This window comes from Acomys russatus, chromosome 3 (genome assembly GCF_903995435.1).
Source record: "Acomys russatus chromosome 3, mAcoRus1.1, whole genome shotgun sequence".
NCBI lineage: Eukaryota > Metazoa > Chordata > Mammalia > Rodentia > Muridae > Acomys > Acomys russatus.
The window spans coordinates 48,947,691-48,969,901 of NC_067139.1; the positions used below are offsets into that span (position 1 = coordinate 48,947,691).

The following is a 22,211-nucleotide window of genomic DNA, read 5'->3' on the forward strand; positions in this document are numbered from 1 at the left end:
CGAAGATGGTGGAATTTAAGGTGGGAGGGCTGAGGGCTGTGTTTGGTGAGAGAAACTTCTTCCCGTGTCAACCCGAATCTGAAAGTAGAAGGGCTAACAGACATTTGTGAGAGCAAGCGTTGCATTTGCAGTTCCAGACCCGTCTGTTATAAACATTACTCTGCTCATGAGCTTGTGACACACTTATGTCCTAAATACCGCACTTATTAACACCATTGCATCAGGGATTACGTTTCCAATATAGCTTGGGGGGGGGCACAGTCAAATCACAGCAAACATACTTTGTAGCATTGTGCGGATCAGAGATGAAACATGTTTTCAAAATGTCACAGTCTGTAATTGTTGGTCTCTTCCAATGGTAGCTGTAATTAATGGAAGCACACCTGCTCTTGGACATGTTCGTGGCAGCCTACCCTACCTCTCTGGGAAATTTAGAACAAAGCGGGGACCGACATCCAGCACACTGCTATTTATTGTTGGCAATGGGCAGGAGAGCTCAGTCCTGACCTGGTAAGTATTTCCTTCTATAGTGGGATTTAGCTTTTCTAGACTCATCCTTTTATTGTGTTTATTAACATCCTGTCAACAATAATGATAAGCATGCCATAAGCCAAACACCTACACATATTATTTAAATCCTTCAATGACCATGTGTAGTGGAGACCTTCATCACCTAGGAACGCACAGTAGGTATATGACAGGTGCCCTATACGGTAGACCCAAGAGTGGGAGGGGCCGCTGGACTAGGCCAGTGCGGCGAGCTCAGGAGGCAAGAGGCCAAGTGTATCCGCTCTTTTACTGGGCTGGTGACAGTTACGCCTAGGAGAGAAACTTGCAGAGACGGAGAATGAATCGGACGTCGTCCTGTTTCCCTCCTACTTGTAAAACACGTGGTGAGGAGCTCGCCGGGGTGGTGATCCCACTTCACTTCGAAAGTCTGTAGAACTTCCGATCCGAAAAACTGAGTTCCACGCTCAGCCTTGGTCAATTGAGTCTTTACAAAGAGGGGCGGGGCCTCCGAGAAACTGACCGCGGGGGGCCGGGGGCGGGGGCGAACAGAACCTCCCGAGCCGCTGATTGGCTGACACAAATGTCTGTCCGTTTCTCCCTCCGCCCCATCTCTGAGCAGCCTAGCCACTCGAGGCGGTCGTTCCGCGCCGGTCGTGGTGCCAAACAGGCAGGGGGCGTGCTCCTGGGGGGGCGTGCCGAAGCTCGCCCCGCTCCCGCCCGCCCCGCCCCCGCCCCGCTCCGCCCCCGTCCCGGCTCTGCTGCCTCCTCCGCGCCGCGTCCCTTGGCTCCCTCAGTCCTCGCGGCACGCCGTTGCCTCTCTCCCGGAGAACGCCCCGCGGCCGCAGACCGTTCCCGGCGCCGGAGGCGGCGCCGCTCTCCGCGGCTAGCGCTCCGCACAGGATCGCCCTCCGCGTGCCCGTCCCGGCCGCGCTAGGCGGCCCCACGGAGCTCCCGGGAGGGCCATGGAGGCAGACGGGGCCGGCGAGCAGATGAGACCGCTACTCACGCGGGTAAGAAGCGGGGAGGCCGAGGCCGGCAGACAAAGGCGGCGGCGCGGCGGGGCTGCCGGCGGCGGCCTGTGTCGGCGGCTGCGCGCCGCCGTCGCCTTTGTGTGGCTGGGGTCGTGGGGGGCGGCGGCCCGCGGCCGGCCCGGAGCCCTCGCGGACGCGTCTCCCGAGGACGCGCGTGTCCGCCGGCCGCAGCGCCCCGTTCTCCCGAGCCGCGCGGCGCCGTGCTCTCTCCCCCGCCGCGTGGACGCCGCCGTCCTTCAGCGCCCGCCAGCCTCTGGCCCGAGTCGCGACCGGCCGTGGATGCCAGCGCTCCGTGGAGTGTTGGGTCGCGGGCCCAGGAAAAGGACCGTGTGTGGAAAGAATGTCCTCCTCCCGGCCCCATAGAAAGAGAAAGAAGCGAGAGAGACCCCAGGGCTCTGCGCTGCGCATCGCCAGCCCAGCCAACCCCGCTTTCCCAGTGAGACTGGCAGCAGCTTGAGTTAAGGGTGGACTTGGAGAAAGGGGGTTCTCGTTTTTTGACTGGGGACAAGTGGTCCGTTCTCAAGAAACAGGAACGCATGTGTGCCCCACAGAGGAAACTGCCTTCTTTCGTCGGCTATGACTCAAAGGATGGGGTGGTATTAATTTTCCTACTTACATTTTTTACTGTGACCAGCGAAAGGGTAATTTTTACTCTGACCAGCAAAGGGGAAGGGAAGATTGCAGGGATAAATTTTCCAGTCTTTTCACAGCCAAGAAAATGACTTTTAAATTTTTTTTTTTTAATTAGACTTTCTCTTAAGGTCTCCTTTCCCACGATAATTTTAAGATTATTGTAGAGGCTGTGGGTAGTGGTCAATCATTACTTCACAGTATTCAAATATAAGCTCTTTAATTACATGGAAGTTCTGTATTGGCTATGAGTGTGATGGGTCACGGAGATGGAGCACTGGAAACTCTTAAAGATTCTTTTTTTTTTTTTTTTTAATAGGTTTTTCGAGACAGGGTTTCCCTATGTTAACAGTCCTGGCTGTCCTGGACTTGCTTTTTTTCAGTCCAGGCTGGCCTAGAGCCCATAGCGATCCGCCTGTCTCTGCCTCCCTAGTGCTGCGATTAGAGGCGTGCGCCACTATGCCCGGCTCCTAAGGATTCTTTTTATGGCCTTTGAATGAACCTTCATGACGTTCTTCAAGAGTATCTGTCGAATCCGTTGTTGCTTATTCTTAACCTTGTTTGCACCGTCAGTAGACAGTATCAGTTTTCATAAAGATGGGCAAAAAGGATGTATTCTCAAACACTCCTTACTTAGGCAGAAGTATATAAAGTCATTTCCATCCATCCGTTCATCCGTTTGTCCATTCGTTCGTTCATTCTGTGCTGTAACTTATTGAGAATCCGTTCTGTCGTGTTCAGAGTAGAACCAGCTTTTCCCTAATAGAAGCTTCATTCAGCGGTGTGTGGATGTGTGTCTACATCAAGGGACACAGGACAGGGGACAAACAGATGGCAAGGAACTCTCTCAGTGCTGGTATTAGTGGCATGATAGAGTATTTTGGAAAGTGATACTCTGTAAGTCTTGCGGTGGTGGGGGTGGGGGGAGCGGATAAAGGCAATAGTAAACTTTACAGAAATTAGTAATAGAAATAAAATTCAGGAGGCTTCCAGCCCAAAAGAAGCATGAAAATGGGTTAAAATAATAGAGGGCATTATGAGTTTTGAAAAGTAGGACATGCTCACTTTAAGTGAAAATCATAAAAATGAGATACTGTTAAATTTGTGTTATAACTTTTTCTTTCTCTTCTCTCTTTCCTTTCTTTCTTTCTTTCTTTCTTTCTTCTTTTAATTTTTGAGACAGGGGCCCACATTGTCCCTCTGGCAGGCCTCAAACTTGCTCCAGTCCTTCTCTCTCAGCCACACTAGTGCTTGGATTCCAGGCATGAACCACTATGCCCAAGTCTATAACTCTTACCTTACAGTAGATCCAGCCAAAAAGTAAACTAAAATTGATATTTATGTTCCACTGTAAGTTTACAATTATGCAAAAAATTGAGTGGCCAAGACGTTGGTGGCCATTTACATTTCTCTGAAAATGGAGCTCATCCCTTTCATAATTTAGTGTCTGAGTATTTGTATCCTGAAGTTATGATTTTCAGTGACCATAGCATTGGAAGGAAAACTTTTAACTTTCATTATCTTTTGTTTTGAGGGATTGAACTGGATGACCGGGCAAGCTCACACATGTTGGGCTTGTGCCACCATGTCAGCCTGCAACTTTTGCTGTAATGAAAATGTCACCATTAGGTATCACTTGAAATTTATCAAACTTATTTTTTAAAATTTGGGGACGTAGTTATTTGCTAGTTATATTTTTTAGTGTAGGTTGTAACACATAGTATGGGTTCTCTAGTTTTGCAAAAAAGCTTTTTTTTTTCATTTTAAGAATGTCCCATGAAAAGATCGCCTCTATGATTTCTCTCATTTCTTTAGGGTTTTTTGTTTGTTTGTTTGTTTTGTTTTGTTTTGTTTAGTTTGGGCAAGATTTCCCTCTGTGTTTGAGGCTGATTTTTCATTCACCATGTAGCTCAGAGTGGCCTAAAAGTTGCAGCAACCTCTCTAGTCAGCCTCAAATGCTTGGATTGTAGGCATGTTCCACCTCACCCAGTTTTTCTTTTTCTTTCTTTTTCTTCTTCTTCGTTTGGTTTTTCAAGACAGAGTTTCTCTGTGTAGCCTTGGCTGTCCTGGACACTTTGTAGACTAGACTGTCCTTGAACTCACAGCGCGATCCGCCTGTCTCCCCCTTCCGAGTGTTGGGATTAAAGGACCTCACCCAGTTTTACCTTGTAGATTCTAGGTATCTCATGGATACTGATTACTGGAAAAATTGATATACAAGGTACATAGAGTTCTGTCTTCAATGAGTTCATTTTGGCATGTTGGGTGAACACAATGACATAGCCTTTATATTCCATCTGTCAATGCCAGCTAAAATATATTTCATGATTCTGTTAGAATAGTTCTTGAACAAATAGGTATTAGGCTAACTAGAATAAGATTCAAATAACCTAGCTTTTGTGAGTCTGTAAATAGCTTCCTTTTGGGGAACTGTGGATCATTATGCAGCTTTTAAGTATATGGCACCCCAGGCATATTACCAGAACCTCCACTATCTTTTTGGTGTATTCTTGATAATTTGAGGCTATAATCCTTGGCAAAGGAAGAGGCCTTACGCCTGTTGTCTGTCCTGGTGAACTAGACTTGGATTGGAGGACTTTTGTGTCTGACACTGAGACCAGGCGATGGCTGCTTTAAGACAGTAGTCACCACAGGGTTCCTTTTCATCAAGCAGAGGATATGAACATTAGCATGCTCTTATACGGAACTCACATTAGTTGCATAGGCTAAAATTGAAAACCAAAGTGCCCTGGCATTGGAGGGACTCAATGTAACATTTTAGTGGCATGTGGTATGCTAGCCAATATTTATTTAAACTTGAGTAGCTACTTGTTAACATCCTGTAATGGGTTGTTTTTCTTCCTCTTTTCTGTCTTTCTTATTCTATCTTACCACAAATAAGATCTTAAAGCAGATAGGATCTGCAGTTAAGAAAGGGACATTTATGTAAAAGAGCATACAGGTTGTTTACAAAGTTAATGCTATGGGTTAGTTATATATTTACATAACTTAAACATTCTTTTTGTTATGTGTGTGCATATGCATGCATGGATGTGCATGTGTGTGTGTGTTGGGGGTTGCTGAGAGAGAAAGACAGAGACAGAAAGGAAGGGCAGAGAACAAAAGAACAGGAACAGGGAGAGGTCCATTTCTGGTGTGGAAGTCAGTTCTAACTCACCATCTTTCTGCGTCAGCCTCCATATAGCTGGGGTAATAATAGACATACACTATTTACCCTCCTGCAGTTACTATTTATTCTTTGGTACATTCAATAATTTTTAGTTTTGCAGTAGCATGTATCAATAAGAAAATTATTACATTTTTTTATTAACAATAAGATTTGTACTTTTCTTTTTTTTCTTTTGTTTTTGTTTTGTTTGTTTCTGTTTTCGTTTTTCGAGACAAGGCAGCCCTGGCTCTCCTGGGCTCACTTTTGTAGACCAGGTTGTCCTTGAACTCACAGAGATCAGCCTGCCACTGCCTTCTAAGTGTTGAGATCAAAGGTGTGCGTGCCACCACACCCGGCTTGCACCAGCTTTCTTTACCAGAAAGCATCACATATTTTGTTGAATTCGAACTCACGGTTGATCTGCTTGCCTCTGCCTTTCTGAGTTACAGGTGTGTACCACTATACTCAGTAAAGATAAGGTTTTTTTTTTTTTTTTTTTTTTTGGTTTTTCGAGACAGGGTTTTTCTGTGTAGCCTTGGCCATCCTGGACTCACTTTGTAGACCAGGCTGGCCTTGAACTCACAGCGATCCGCCTGCCTCTGCCTCCCGAGTGCTGGGATTAAAGGCGTGCGCCACCACGCCCGGCCAAAGATAAGGTTTTAAGGGTCTTACTATGTAGCCCTGTTTGGCCTGCCTGTATAGACCAGGATACCCTTGAACTCACACAAGTCCTCTGCCTCTTGATTAAAGGCATGTGCCACCATGCCCAGAAGAAAAACATTTTGATGTGGAATAATTTTACACTGTGGCACAAAGATATTAATTTGATTTGGAAAATATCTTTCAAATTACCACTTTTTGTTTTTGTTTTTTTGAGATAGGGTTTTCTGTGTAGCCCTGGTTATCTTGGACTCACTTTTGTAGGTCAGGCTGGCCTTGAACTCACAGAGATCCTCCTTCCTCTGCCTCTTGAGTGGAGGGATTAAAGGTGTGTCCCACCACATCCTGCTCAATTTAGCACTTTTAAGTGTTGGTATTGTTGACTGTAGTTTGGGCAGAGGGGAGAACAGCAAGTGAGGGGAAGACTCCTGTCTACAGACTGTATAGAGGGTATGGACGCCTGTGGAGAGCTTTAGGGCAGATGTGACAAAGCTTAAGTGGAGCTCTGGCCTTGGGTTTCAGGTATCCTCACTGTCCTTGTAGACTAATTCATCCTTGAGGTTTCCAGGGTTTGTCTGTCTCTCTTCCTCTTCCCCTCCCTCCCTCCTTGCCTCCCTCTGTGCCTCTCTCTCTCACTTTCCTTCTGAGGCAGGGTCTTGGTATGTAGTATCCTTGGTCCATGTGGAGAACAGGCTGGCCTTGAAGTTCCATTGAACTTGCCCCCTTCCTCCAGAGTGCTGGCGTTACCACACTTTGCTGTTTGATGTACGTTTAAAACCAGATCTCTTTTCTCCTTGGTGTTCACATTTCCATTTAGATTAGAAGCAGAATTCTTTTCTTTTCCTTTTTTTTTCCCCCCTAGCAGTAATTCTTATCAAATGCAAAATTCATTGCTTCTAAAAGCTCCTGGCTATTGAGTTCTTATGTATGCTTGTGGTGCACTTAGCTACCTGGCATGCTGAGGCAGGGGTTGCTTTAACTCAGAAGTCCAAGGTTAGCCCGTGTAATAAAGACCACGTTGCTGTTTTTTGCGAATGTGATTTATTTAGAATAAAATAAAGAGACGCTTGTATGAAAATTAACTGCCTATAACAGTTCCAGGACAGCCAGGGCTGTATCACTGTTTGTGAAATGTGATTCTTCTAAGTCAGCTCATTTGTTTTGACTCAGAAAACTTCAATGAATTTTTTACTGGTGTTAAATGAAAAAGAACTTTGGGTTCTGTCCTAGTATTCAAAATATTAGTGGTACCTCATAATATTGCACCGTATTTAAAATTGATTTTAAAATAGAGGTGACTGGTGTGGCATCTTGGGATTTATGAATCACGCCTCAAAACTTTTGTTGTTTCAAGTTTTCTCCCCCTCTGGGAGGGATACAAATAGATTTACACTGAAACCTCAAAGGAGTCTAGAAGACAGCTAAAGTATGCATCCTAAAATTAACATAGTTTGGCTACATGTCCTTAACAGCTTATATTTTGCTTATAATTGTTAGAAACTCGGAATTTATTTCTCATATTGTGAACGCTATAGGAGATTATGTCAAAGAACTATTTGTAGTCAAATAAATTTGAGAAATGTCACACATATTTTCTTTTTAGAAATTTGTAATACAAAATGGCATATTAAAGACTCTTGTGAAATTCTGTAAAAGATAAGTATATTAAGCTTGGATGAGAGAATGAAGCAACATGCAGTGGTTCTTAGAAAATAAGATCACCAGGTCACTAACACGTCATAGACCTTAAGAAGCAAATCTTGGGACACCAACTGTGTAACCCTGTGTGAATAGACTTTTCTCTCATTTAGTTACAGTACAGAAAAGATCGAGAACTGTGTTATTTTAAAAGTTGCTTTTTAAGCCAGGTATGGTGGCTCAGTTTTAAAATCCTACCTTCTGGGAAACCAAGGCTGGCCAGTTGCTGTGACTTCCAGTCCATCTTTTTTTGTTGTTTGTTTGTTTTTGAGTTTTGTTTTTTTTTTTTTTTTTGAGACGGGGTTTCTCTTGTAGTCCTCGCTATCCTAGACTCACTTTGTAGACCAGGCTGACCTTGAACTCACAGCCATCCGCCTACCTCTGCTTCTTAAGTGCTGGAATTAAAGGCCCACACCCGACCTCACAATACACCATCTTAAATAATATATTTTGGAAGCCGCCTCCTTGTGTGGCAAAGGTAGAGTAAATTATAGGATAGCCACCTTATGCTGTCTGATAGTTGCTGAAGAGTGGGGACGGTTCTTTGTACTGATAGAGAGATAGCGAGATCTAATTGATCACAAGGATTTTCTCAAAAAGAAAAGTAAGAATATATATTTGTATATGTACATTGGACAGCTAAAGAGGAAGCTAATGCATATATATTAAAAAAATTTAGCCCAGGCTGGCCTTGAACTCACTGTGTAGCTCATGCAGACCTCAAACTTAAAACAGTTCTCTTGCCTATGTATGTGTACCCCACCACACCAGCTTCTAATTCCTCCCTCTCCCCCTCCTTCCTCCTGTCTCATCTTCTCTCTCACTCTTCTTTCACAGACTGGACATCTCCATCTCACTGTGTAGCCCAGGCTGGACTCAGACTCCTTGAACAAAGTCTCTATCCTCTTTTCTTAGTCTCCTTCATACTTTCATGCCCAGCTGATGGATTTGGTTTTTTGTATTGTCTTATATCATGGGTTTATATGCTTTATGAGAGGTGTTAATGAATCTAACATATAAGTACTTAATTTTCATGTTGTGAAGGTACTTCATCAATATTGTAGTTTACATAACAGTATATAATATCTTAAAAATCATAACTATCACTGGGCTGTGGTGGTGCACGCCTTTAATCCCAGCATTTGGAAGGCAGGTGGATCTCTGAGTTCAAGGCCAGCCTGCTCTACAAAGCAAGTTCCAGGACAGCCAGGGCTGTACACAGAGAACCCTGTCTCAAACAAAACAAAACAAAAAACAAAACAAAACAAAACATAACCACATCAATGAAGTGCATACCTCCTGCTTAATTATGGACTGAGTTTATCCTTTGGAAATTTGAGTTTGTAGTTACTGGTGTTCTAACCCTGTTTACATTCTACCTAGAAATTTGAGTCAGTGAAGTATAAAGGGAAGGCTGGGGCACAATTTAAAATGCCGTGGGTGAGGTATCAGGAAGTAACAGTTTGGTGACTGTACTCCTTCCTTTTTGTCAGTTTGACACAAGCTAGCTTCATCTGGGGAAAAGAAACTTCAGTTGAGAAAACGCTTCCATCAGATTGGCCTGTAGACAAGTTTATTGAGATTCATAAATATTTTTAAGTTATCCAAGGGCCAAGGATGTATGCAGCTCAATGGAAAAAACCTCCTGCCTCAGGTACTCAAGGGCTGCATTAGAGCTCCAACATCCTGAAAAAGAAACTCAACAAATAATCAGCCGAATTGGCATTTGTTGAAATCGCAGTGATACAGTTGCAGGGGACCCTCGGTCACATTGTGTTCCTGTTTTGCTACAGAGAGCACCATTTACCTTGAATTCCTCATGAATGTGACACATACGTCCCTTACTTTTATATAGACTCTGTTGTTGCATCTATCACTTCCTTAAAAGGGAGTTTGAATGTAACCTATGGAAATGATTTTCATTTAACCAAGTTCTTAAAGTTAACATTTAGGGAAAAGGTTTTTTTTTTTTTTTTTATCTCTTGAAGTTATTTTTCTTTTCATTAGTGTATTGTTTTTTTAATGTTTATATTTGAAGGTAAGTAAGCCTTAGTGTGTGTACAGAGACTATACAACAAGATGAAATAATAAACCCCACTAGAAATCCCTTTTGTTGTTTTGGGACGGTGACTTATTTATAGCTCAAGCTGGCCTTACACTGTGCATGTCCTTTCTGAGTGTTGAGGTTGGAGCATGTGCCCATGTTCTCTGAGGGCATTTTAATTGTTTGTTTGTGTTTTGAGATCACTCTTACTGCTTTATTGCCCAGGCCGTGCAGGAATTCAGTACCTCTGCCTCGGCCCTTCCTAAAGCTGGGGTCACAGTGTGGTTGCTTGGGTCGTGGTTTTCATCTAACCTGAGGTAAGGGTTTAAGAAGGTGATAAGTATTAAGCAGCAGAAAAAAGCAAATCAGTTACTACCAGGTTCAGACATTTAGACATTTTGGGAAACAATACTATTTTACTTGTTTGCTCCTCTTTGTGTGGTTTTTTCTTTATGGAAAGCATGGATTTCATGCACATGATTATAAAATCAGCACTGATAAGGATTTCCAAGCTCAGATTAGATGACAGCGGTGACACTGTGCTGGAAGTGCTGGAAGGTGTTTCAGTTCCATCTTTACCATTCATAAACTGGGCACGATGGTACTTGCCTGTAATCCCAGCACTCTGAGTTCGAGGCCAGCCGGGTTTACAAAGCGAGTCCAGGACAGCCAAGGCTACATAGAGAAACCCTGTCTCGAAAGCAACAACAACAACAAGAACAACAATTACTATACAGTAGGAGCCTTTATTGTTCATCTGCTTTTAATTTTGTGACTTGGGGTTGGTGGGCCCTTTCTGTGACTGCATCTGGCCCCCTAGCCTCATAGTGCACTCCTCAGCAGGGCCTTTTAGGATCAGTGCGTGCTCCTAACTACTTACTCCCAATTGTCCGACTTTCCAGGAGGGAGCTAGCTGCCTTGGGTATTTTTGCACATTTCACACTTGCTGGGGTACAGTTTTCCTTGGAAGTATTTTTGCATTTGGGAAATTTGGTCTCTGTTTGTTAAGAATTTGGATTCATTCAGAATAGACTTAGCCCTCATTCACCTTTTTATTTTGTTTAGCTGTTTTATTTGGAAATCAGAAATTCGAGACACAAGTTCTTACAGACTTTTTCAAAATAAGACAAAAGTCAGAGGTGGCACAACACCCACAACACATCCACAGCTTCCAGACAGCATCTACCACCAGATGGCCCCCAGCAGCCTGACACTTTTGTATACTCCTGTCTGCTGCAACTGCCTAAGTGCTGGATTACAGGCGTGCTCACCCTGCTGGCTTTATAGAGTCTACTGTAATCCAGTTATTTGACTAATCTGTTGAATTAAAATCTGTAATCTTAACCTTACTTAGAAGGTTCCAGAATAGAGACTCTGTGCTGAGAAAACAAGAAGCTGAAGAAAGTGGAGGCAGTGATTTCTCATGGACCGAGAAAGACATGCATGCCAGCGAAAGTTAGAGGGAGCTATTCCCTGAGGCCCTCTCCTCGGTGCCCTATGCTGTTAGGTCATCCTTTCTTAGGTCCCACAGAGAACTCGGTGCTTTCACAAAGAATCTGGGAACCTAAAACAAGGTTTTGGTATCTTGAGAAACCAAGAGAAGCCTGCTTATTACCTTCACGGAATCTTTGTCTTCTTGCTGAGAACTACCAATTATGAAATAGTAATAAATAGGGCCTCAGACTAAAGCATTGCCAAATTGTTATGCAGGTCATCTGGCAGGTCTTTACCAATTCTCGCAAATGTTTGTTGCCGACCTTCAAAGCTAGTCTTTGGAGCTTCTTTTGGACATTTCAAATGAAAATTACTTCATAGTACAACAGTTTTCATGCTGAACATAATATAACCTAACTTTTTGTGTGTGTGTGTGTGTTTTTGAGACAAGGTTTCTCTGTGTAGCCTTTATAACCTAAAATTTTGAATACATTTATTAAATAATTTTTTGCAAATGCTTTGTTAGATATTTTACTTAACATGCTCTAAAGCACAGAGCTACAATCATATTACTAGTATTTTCTAACAATATATTAATAATGTATCAATATATTAATAATTAGTATATATATATATATATATATATATATGTCAAACAACACCTGGCTGGGCCTGGTGGCACAGACCTGTGACCCCAGCCATTTGAGAGGCTGAGGCAATCACAAGTTGAATCCCTGTCTGGACTCCAGAGTGAGTTCAAGGACACTCTGGGCAACTTATTGAGATTCTATCTCATAACAAAAGTAAAAACAAGGCAGGGCTATAGCTCAAGACTAGTCTTTTTTAGACATGCAAGGCTCTAATGATAGTAACAAAATTAATACTTACAGAAAATGATGTAAAGAAAAACAAGTTGGAGGTTGTCCGACCAAAGATTTGGGTGTGGGTGATTTCTTGTCCCTCCTCATATTTGTTGACACAAAAGCAAATTTTATGAGTAAACAGACACATTTAAAGAATATGAAAGGAACTGGACCAAGGAAGGAAGATTGCCATCTTGAGTCCAGTAGGGTTCTGTCATAAGAGAACATTTGAAGACTAGAACAAGAGGGAATGGTATAATAAAAGAGGAATTTCATAAAATCTTTGGAAGATATAACTGAATGCAGATGATGGTAATAATTTGGAAAATCAATAGGAACTAAACAGGTGCTTATTTCTAAGAAGAAATAGAATTCATTTTCTTTATTCACTCAATTATCTAACAATATTTATCAAGGAGCAGAGATATCAATATTCCAAGACCCAGAGATAAAAATTTTTATATATTCAGATCTCTAAAATAAGTTGAGAATGGTTCAGATACTGAACAAGAAGGAAAAGTACACATCCGGGAGCAGGAGAGATGGCTCAGTGTTAAGAGAACTAATTGCTCTTCCATGCACATCCATGGCAGCTCTCATCCCTGTGTAACAACAACAACAACAACAACAACAACAACTTCTCCTCCTCCTCCTTCTTCTTCTTTGATTTATTTATTTATTACATATACAGTATTCTGCTTGCATGTATGCCTGCACACCAGAAGAGGGAACCGGATCTCATTATATATGGTTGTGAGCCACCATGTGGTTGCTGGGAATTGAACTCAGGACCTTTGGAAGAGCAAAGGACCTTTGGAAGAACTCAGGACCTTTGGAAGTGGTCTTAACTGCTGAGCCATCTCTCCAGCTCCCATGTAACTTCTTTTCTAGAGGATCTGACACCTCTCCTGCTGTCATAGTAACAAGGCATGCATGCGATACACAGACATACATGTAGGCAGAACACACATATATGTAAGTAAATAGCAAAGTAGACCACAGACAATGGTGGAGAAGGGGAGTAAGATAGACTTGGCTTGGATTCATTCTGAGAGCTGTGGATGTTAAGTGAGGACAGTCAGCACTGTCTCCTCGGGACAACTCTAGAGATAATTATGTGGAAGCTGGAAGCCAACTAGAAGGCTATCACATTTTCCAGGCCAGTGAAGATAGAGGCATGAACTGTGATTATCAGAGAAAGTAAAAGGAGAAGCAGGCTGCCTTAAGATCCTTTGGCTGCTGAATCCACTAGATTTGGCACTTGAAAAAAAGGTAAAAGCATTGGACAGTAGTCACATTTCAACTACGCCACCAAATAAGAAAGAGTGTTATATTTACTGAGGTAAAATGCAGAGAAGAGAATGTTATTTTAAGTTAAGTTCAAGATGATTTTCTTGGCCTCAAAATAGACCTCTTTTGTTGTTGCTTTGAGTCTTGCCCGTGTCACCCTGGCTGTCCTGATATTTTAATGACTTTGAATTAGCAATGGTTCCCCTGCTTCAGCCTCCATGGTGTTAGGAGTATATATACACTCCTGTCGTAGGACTCAATGTCCCTTAAGGAGAACTTAGCTGTTTGGGTTCTGAATGAGCTGCATAGCAAGGCTCTGTCTCAAAACAAAACAAACAAACAAACAAACAAAAAAATGCAGAGACAGAATGTGCTGTAGGTCTATGTGGATTAATGCAGACATGCTCTGGTTTTGACAGTCGTTTTCATACGTAGACTAGGGCCTGAAGACTTGGCTCTGTGACACTTGGAAGCACATAGAAAAGAAGTTGTCATCCCCTTTCATGTATTTATTTGCATTTTACTAAAATAATAAAAGGAATATCGAGCACCATTTATACATATTTATATATTTCTGTGCCCCAGAAAACTTTTTGTTTTTGTTTTCCAAGACAGTTTCTCTTGTACTCCTGGCTGTCCTGGGCTTGCTCTGTAGACCAGGCTGGACTTGAATGCACACAGATATGTCTGCCTTCCAAGTGTTGGTATTGTAAAAAACTCTTTATGGTTAAGATGTGTTTAGGTCAGCTTCTGGGAAAGGATGAAGGCTTTGCTTTTTGTGTGATTATATATATCTTCATACAGTTGCTGAGGAAGAAAACAGGGAGAAAGCGTTTTCCTTTGGGTTCTTTAAAATTAGGAGGAAAAATCTGGTTTCAAGTGGCACTCTAAATTGGGTGCCGCTTGTAGCCTGTGTTTGCTGCTTTGTGGGTTTCTTTTTATCTCTTCTACCTTTCTCCATTATTATACCTTTAACACTAGCTAGGAGAGAAAAAAGGATGGAGGGGAAAGGGGTGACATCATTAGACAATTTCCTTTTGATTAGGGGTGTCAAGTTCCTTGGGGCAAGATTGACCTCTGTTAGGATGCCTCGTTTCCTCATGCAGACTACTTGACAAACAACAACCAACAGCCACCAACCACCAACCAGCAAACAGGAGTAACCCCTCCTCCTCTTGTGGACCTAGCATTGATATATCCTCTGAAAAGTTCCCAGAATTCCAAAGGTCACACACACTTGTAGAAGCCATCTGCAGCTGGCAAAACCACGCCCCTGCTAGAGTACGAGGCAAATCATAGTCAACTGCTGTGAAGTAGGCCCATAGCCCCACACCTGGGATTAAAACGAAAACATATTCCAGTAACATTTATGTATTTTTGAAATAAACTAAAATTAGAAAATTCTCACTACATTGACTTGTTGCTTTGTGTTTATATGTGTCTGAATATGGGGTATACTCATGTGTTTGTGCTCACGTGTATACGTGGAAGCCAGAGGAAGGTGGCACTGAGTGTCCTTTCGTTCCCTAAACCTAGAGCTGTGTGTCATGCTTCCCACCTCCACCCCTCAGCTTCTTGTTTGGAAGCCACTATGGTCTGGTGATCATCCTTTTTCTAGCTACCCTTGGTGGTAGGGCCCTAGGCGCGCACTGAGCATCTATCTCTTGTGTGTGTGGTTGGTACTTAAACTCTGGTCCTTCGGCTTCCTTGGCAAGTGTTTTTAACCAATGTGCCATTAAGCTATCTCTCCAGCCTTCTTTGACCATTATTTTTATAATATTTCAGTTATTCTTTGACAATTTCATACATATGTACAGTGTATTTGTTTGTTTGTTTGTTTTTTGTTTTTGTTTTTGAGACAGGGTTTCTCTGTGTAACAGCTCTGGCTGTCCTGTAACTTGCTCTGTAGTCCAGGCTGGCCTCCAACTCACAGATATCCACCTGCCTCTGCCTCCTAAGTGCTGGGATTAACTGTACAATATATCTTGGTAGTTACTTCGCTCCTACTTCCTTTGGACTTCAGTACTTCTTTCCACTTTCTGTGTTTCCTTTTCTTCTTTCTTTGCTCTCCCTCCTCTTCCTTCTTCCTTCTCCCCCTCCTCCTTTCCTCTTTCTTCTTCCTCCTCTTCTGTCCCCCTCCTCCTTCCCCGCTCCTTCTCCTCCTCTTCCTTCACTGTTTTTTTTTTTTTGTTTGTTTGTTTTTTGGTTTTTGGTTTTTCGAGACAGGGTTTCTCCGCGTAGCCTTGGCTGTCCTAGACTCACTTTGTAGACCAGGCTGGCTTTGAACTCACAGCGATCCGCCTACCTCTGCCTCCAGAGTGCTGGGATTAAAGGCGTGCGCCACCACGCCCAGCTCTTCGCCGTTTTTTAATAGCATTTGAATCCAGTTAGCTGCTTGCATGTGCACAAGCATGTTGAGAATGGGTGACCTTGTAGTGCTATCTATATTCCAGAAGAAAAGTGACTCTTTCTCTCCTGTTCCTTAGTTAGGGCTTGAATCTCATGAACCATCTCTGTTCATGCAGGAATGCTAATTGGCTTGATCTTATACAGGTCGTTTGACTTTATTTTAAATGTGTGTGTACGCTCCTGTGTGTGCATGTACGTGTGTGTGTGCGCGTGCCCACATGTGAGTGTGTATGTGTGTTTTAGGGGTTGTCTGAGGAGAGCAGAAGGGGGCTTCATCTTTTGGAGCTAGAGTTATATAGGTGGTTGTAAGCTACCCAGTGTGAGTGTTGGGATTTGAACTTGGGTTCTCTGGAAGAGCTACAAGTGCTTTTAACTGCTCAACTATCTCCACCCCCTAGTTTAACTTTAAAAATCATATTTATATGAGTTAGAGTTATACTTTTGTACTTACCGTGTTACCTCTTAATTTCTTAGGTAAAAATTTCTAGCAAAATGTAGATATAATAACTACATCTTTATACTTAAATACTGTTGTATGACTTTTCTTGGGGGAGATACGAATAAATGGCCATTCCAGGTAGGATACTGTTGACAGACCAAAGAAATTACTTTACCAACTCTAGCTTAGTGAACCAGTGAATTTATTGGGGTTACTCAGAGGTGCTCAAAGGCAGCTGAATCCGGAGAAAGGACAAAGGTTTACCCCTGCAGCTCCCTCTACAGTTTGTAGGCAGCTCAGCCAGTCCAGCAGTCTGCTGATGTAACTGTGCGGATAGACCTGGTGGTTCTTGCTACTTTTAAGAGTTTCATGAGATCTGTATGTTTTGTTTAATACTTCCTGAGCCTGTAAGTTTCCTTCAATTTGGGGAAAAACAACTACTTGACAAATATACTGTAACTACATTGACATTTCTTAATACAAATGCAAGTTGAATTTATATAATTTTTGTCTTTGACATTCAAGTATGAAATAGTGTTATTGTTGTATTGTGCAGTGCTGAGAATTGAACTGAAGGCCTCCTGAATGTTAGCCTTGGTCCCTGAATTACTATTCTTAAGAAAAGTAGAGCCAGATCTGGTGGTACATCAAAATATGGTTATAAACACAATTGTTGGAATGTGATGGGCATTTGAAACAGCTTCGGAAAATGGCCTTCAGGAATTCTTTTTACCCTAGCACAACAAGAGAAAAATTTCATGTTTCTAATTAAAGCTATTAGGTGGCGATCTTATAGTGAGGCCTGAATTTTAGGGTTGGTAAAAACCGAAGTGGTTGACTGTCTTAGTTTTTTGTTTTTTTGGTTTTTTTTTTTTTTTTTTGCTATGAAGAAATACCAAGAACACAGCAGTCCTTATAAAGAAAAACATTTAATTGGGGATGACTTACAGTTTCAGAGGTTGACTCCATTATTGTCATGGTGGGAAGCATGTCAGCATGCAGGCAGACATGGTGCTAGAGAAGAGGAGCTGAGTTCCTCATCTTGAAGAGCCCACAAAGCCTGCTCCAACAAGGTCACATCTCCTAATAGTGTCAGTCCCTGTGACCAAGCATTCAAACACATGAGTCTGTGGGGGGCATTTCTGTCAAACCACCACCTTGCTGAAATTAAGTCATGTGAACTTAGCAGTGTGGAGGTTGCGTTTTGGCCATGTGCTTGTTAATGTGTGTTGTAAATGAACCAAGTCTTCATATGATGGTTTACATGGATTGTTTCCCCCTTTTTCCTCAACCATTTCTTTTTAATTTATCTATAGAAGCAAAATTAAGATCAAATCTCAATGTTTATTATATTTATGGTGACCTACTACCATGTTATTACTTTTGCTTCTGGTAATATTATTAGTTGATACTGGATTACTAGCAGACTTAAGGTATTGAAAAATAATTAAGTGAGCATTTTGTTTGTTTGTTTTTGTTTTCAAGACAGGGTTTCTTTTTGTAGCCCTGGCTGTCCTAGACTTGCTTTGTAGACCAGGCTGGCCTCCAGCTCACAGCGGTCCACCTACCTCTGCCTTTGGAGTGCTAGGATTAAAGGCCTGTGCCACCCTGCCTGGCCTAAGTGAGCATTTTGTGATTGAGTAATTTACTTTCCTAAAATAAGTAAATTGCGTTATATGTAGGCTAGATAAATGTACTTGTAGTTTAAATTTGAGGATGCGTGATGCATTGGAACACTGTGGCTTTAACATTGACTAGTCCTTGATTTGAATAGTGATCATTCATGGTAACTTAAGGCATTCTTGTGAAATGAAGAATGTTTGTGTAGCCCAGGATTAATGAGTGAATGAACAAGTGAATGTATTTCCTTGGGGCATACAGTTGAACCTAGGTCTTTATGTATGCTGACCACTTCTACTGTTTCCCCATGTAGCTCATATTTCCACTTGAACAGCCGACAGGGCGGTGTTTGATAGATTTTTTTCCTCACATATAAATGAAGAGAGCCTGTTACCTTCCCTAAGACAATTGGTAGGTCATTGTTTGTGTTTGTTTTATTTTTCTACAATAATCATCTGGGCTTTCAAGCAAAAAAGATTTTGGGAAACTTGTACTACCAGCCTGACACTGGTATTTCTCAGTACTTGGTCTTAACCACACATGGTGATAGATTTATTGACAAATGTTTTTTTTTTTTTTTCTTACCATGCCATGAAATGTAACATTTAGAAAAGCACTAACACCTAGTGTAATAACCATTCAAATTGCAAAAACTAGAGCTGGGGGCACTTAGAAAGTTGAATAAGGAAGATTGCTGTGACTTCTGGCATTTTATTCTGTATAATACCTTGTCTTCAAAAGAAAAAAGAAAAGAAAACAGAATTGGTTGAGGAGATTGTTCAGTGGGTAGCATGGATGCTATGCAAGCATGAAGTCCTGAGTTTGGATCCGCAGCACTCAACAGTGCTGCTTTGTATCTCTGCCCCGAGTGCTAGCATCCAGAGAGTGGCAAGTCTTTGGAGGCTCACTGGCCATCCAGTCTAGTCAAAATGGCAAACTCTGTTCAATGAGGGACTTTGTCTATCTCTCCTCCTCTCACAGACACACACACCAAAACAAAAAGCAAGGCAAGAATACATACACATGTGGGTTTTATAACTCTATATGGAATATTCATTTGAAATTGTTTTAGGTTTCACTTTGCAACCAGAGATGACTTGAATTAGTATCAAAGAGGAATATCCATTGTTAATCGAAAAGAAGCATTCGGTATGTATGATGGTGTACCATATCATCCCAGCATTTGGGAGGCTGAGGCAGGAGGATCATACTTTTGAGGCCAGCCTAGACTACAAAGGGAGAACTTATTTTAGTCAAACAAACCCACAAAATTATCCTCACTGATGTTTGCTTATTTTCTTTAGGGTGTTCCAGAAGCTATCATGTATGTTTTTTTTATTGTTTTCTTAAGTTATTCTAAATAAATTCATTATTTTTTTGAGTTTTAATTCTGCCATGATAAAGATAGTTATAACTCTTAGAAACAAAAGCCCTCAAAGTCTCTAGCAATGAGAGCATGAAAGAGTCCTGGGTCCGAGTGAGTGCTGGAGTCGTACTGCTTATTTCCATCTTTCCTTCAAGCTGTTATAAATTGTGGCTTCCAGTCCTGTTAGTAATATAGTTGAATGTTAGTTGCTATAAATTTAGCAATCCTTTAAAAAAAAAGTTCTCTAGATAAAAACATTTGAGTTTTCCTGAAATTAAGTAACCAGCTTACTGAAAACTACAATAAGATACACACATACACTGAGACACCCACACATGGGACACTTGGGACATGCTCTTTTTGTTCTAATATTTTAGAGAGATCTCCTTTAAATTGGTTGTTGCATTCTTCCTTTTCTTGCTACTCCCTTTTTCTTCCATACACATTGTATGTGTCGTGGCACCCTCCCCAGCCTGCTGTGAACTCACTATGTTGAGGCTGGCCTTGACTCTTTTGCTTTCGTCTCCCAAGTGCAGAGATTGCAGAAACACCCACAGCTTTCCTGTCTGTTACAGTCTAGACCTGGTTAGTTAGTGCCCTGACCCTTTCTAAATTGAAGTTATCAGCTTGGAAGATTAGGTGACGTAGAAGACAGTGATTGGCTTTGCCATAAAAGCAACTTAAAGGAGTTCATCTGTATAAAGCACAGTGACCTAAATCAGGTATGTCCTCACTGTCCCTGGACTCTTCAAGGGATTTACTGCATTGTCAAAAACAGGACCTGTCCTGTCAGTATTACTATGGAAAGATTTCGGCTGGCGAGGAAGTTGCATGTAGGTACCCATTAGTTAGGATTTGTGTTTTATTTACAAACGTTAATCTTTCTAAGCTTAATAGTGACTCTTGGAGTAGTACGGGGCTCACCAGCACTGGCTTAGAATATTATCACTGTGGAACTCACCTGCTGAAGAAGGAAGCCTGTGTAAAATTAGGAACGTTTGCAGCATCTTTACCACTCTACAGAATTCTTTTCCAGGAGGGCAGTATGGGGGGTTTAGAAGTAGAAAAGCAAAGGCGAAATGGTGTAATTATACTATATTCTCAAAAATAAAAGAAATAATGAAAAACAGGTGGCTAAAACAGTGGGAAAGGAAATCATGTAATACTAAGGATATTTGGAAGCTTAAATATTTGGTAGCTAAAATTACTCTCTACATGTTTAAGAGTCAGTCTTACTTTTGGTTTGTAACCGCACATCTTGGATGATAGGAAAATACATGTCTAAATGGGGATCTCTGATGTCTCTTTTAAAAAGGATGTTGCAAACTTTGGTGTGAAAAGCTCTTACGCTAGTCTTACGGTACATTTTAAGTTATTTTAACATATTCTTTATATTGGACCTTGTAAGTCCCATGTTTTGATAAGTTGACAAAGAAAAAGTAAAAATGTTGTTTTTGCTGGCAAGGGAAATGATTAAGAGTCACTAGTAAAATCTGTTATGTATACAATGTACATATATAGCAAAAAAGGATTTGTTTGTTTTTTTGCTTGTGTTCTCATTTGTAAATTGGATTTTGACTTTGTTTATGCTGATTCTTAGGCTTTTAAGAATATAAATCCACCTATTACGTCTTAAAGCATCATATTTGTGCTCTGTGTTTAGAACGGATCTTTTGAAAAGACTTATTGCTAATTAGTGTAGGTGTGTATGCCTGTGTGTGGGTATGTGCGTGTGAACCTGCACCAGATTCCTTTGAGCTAGAGTCACTGCTAAGCCACCTCTCTAGTCCCCAGAGTCGATCTATTTTCTAATTTTTTCACTTTACATCCTGATTGTAGCCTCTTTCTCTTTCTTCCCCCTTCCCCCACTTCCCTAGTCCTCAGACAGGGGAAGCCCTCCTCCCCTACCACCTGACGCCACCCAGAAGGGAACCCAATGTGAAATTTTTAATAGTGTCTTACACATCTGGGACATTCAACACATTAATAAAGGACTTCCCAGGACCTAGATACTGCTTGATGCTGGGAACTCAGTGGAGGACAAACCAGTCACTGCCTTTTGTAAGTTTTGTTCAGCCTATAAGATAATTAAGTGATAACATGATTTCGTTGTTAAGTAGGAAAGAGAAAATTCTGCATGTGTGACAGATGACCTTGATCTATAGTCTAGTGAATCAGGAATTCTCAAAAATGGCAATTCAGGAGCCCTGGCTTTTCACTGTAGTTCTTTTACTGGTGGTGTGATTGAACAAATTGCTTAAATTTTGTATATTTCTTTCATCTTTTAGATTAAAAAGAAGAAAAAGAAAGAATGATTGAATGAATGAATGAATGAATGAAAGAAAATTGAACTGAAAAAGCAAAGCCTATTCCTTATAGATTTCTCTATGGTCTTTCAAAAGACATTGCTTCCAGTTTTGTTGTTGTTGTTGTTTTGTTTGTTTTTTTCTAGAAAGTCACATCTTAAACCAATAGGTTAGAGATTTATTAGTTTTCACTCACTGACACATGCCTCTATTTCTGGTATGATGCTCAAATCACGCCCTGGGTATTTGTAAATGAATGAGTTTTAGTTCCAAGTTCTTAAGGAAATGTAACTTTTCCTCCCCCCCTTGATCCCTCCCTTTTTTTCTGTTTCTTCTCTATGCATGACGTCATATTTTATCTGATTTCTGGCTTGGAACTTCCAGCAATCCAATGATCTCGGTCTCTCAGTTGTTGGGTTTGCACTTTGGGGCTACCACGCCTGGCTTATGGACCTTGAAAAGCAATCGCTAATGTTTTTGTGGAGCGCCTCACATCCCACTTTGGTTTTCTATAATAAAAAGGTAGTTACAAAAGTGGGTTTTTTGTTTTGTTTTGTATACAACATCTCACTATGTATACCTGGCTGATTAGAAGACCAAGTGGTCTGGAATTTGTGACAGGTCTCTTCTCTGCCTTCTGACTGGGATTACAGGCGTGCACTATCCTGTTCTGTGTCCCCTCGGTTGTCCTGAGTGTAATCCTGGGTGGAACTGAGTGCCTTTCATGCTAGAATTACAGGCA

General features: G+C 41.6%; 1 protein-coding gene across 12 annotated transcripts in view; it reads left to right on the forward strand.

Annotated features, from left to right (window-relative positions):
- The first annotated feature begins 1,294 nt into the window (after positions 1 to 1,294).
- Positions 1,295 to 22,211, forward strand: part of Slc4a7 (solute carrier family 4 member 7) — an 89,954-nt gene continuing 69,037 nt past the window's right edge. For 3 of the 12 annotated variants that reach the window (XM_051139954.1, XM_051139961.1, XM_051139957.1), the window contains exon 1: positions 1,295 to 1,520. In XM_051139954.1, the coding sequence (XP_050995911.1) occupies positions 1,473 to 1,520 (48 nt within the window). In that variant the 5' untranslated portion in view covers positions 1,295 to 1,472. The remainder of the gene's footprint in view (positions 1,521 to 22,211) is intronic. The other 9 variants (XM_051139962.1, XM_051139960.1, XM_051139964.1 and 6 more) reach the window with 4 other exon arrangements.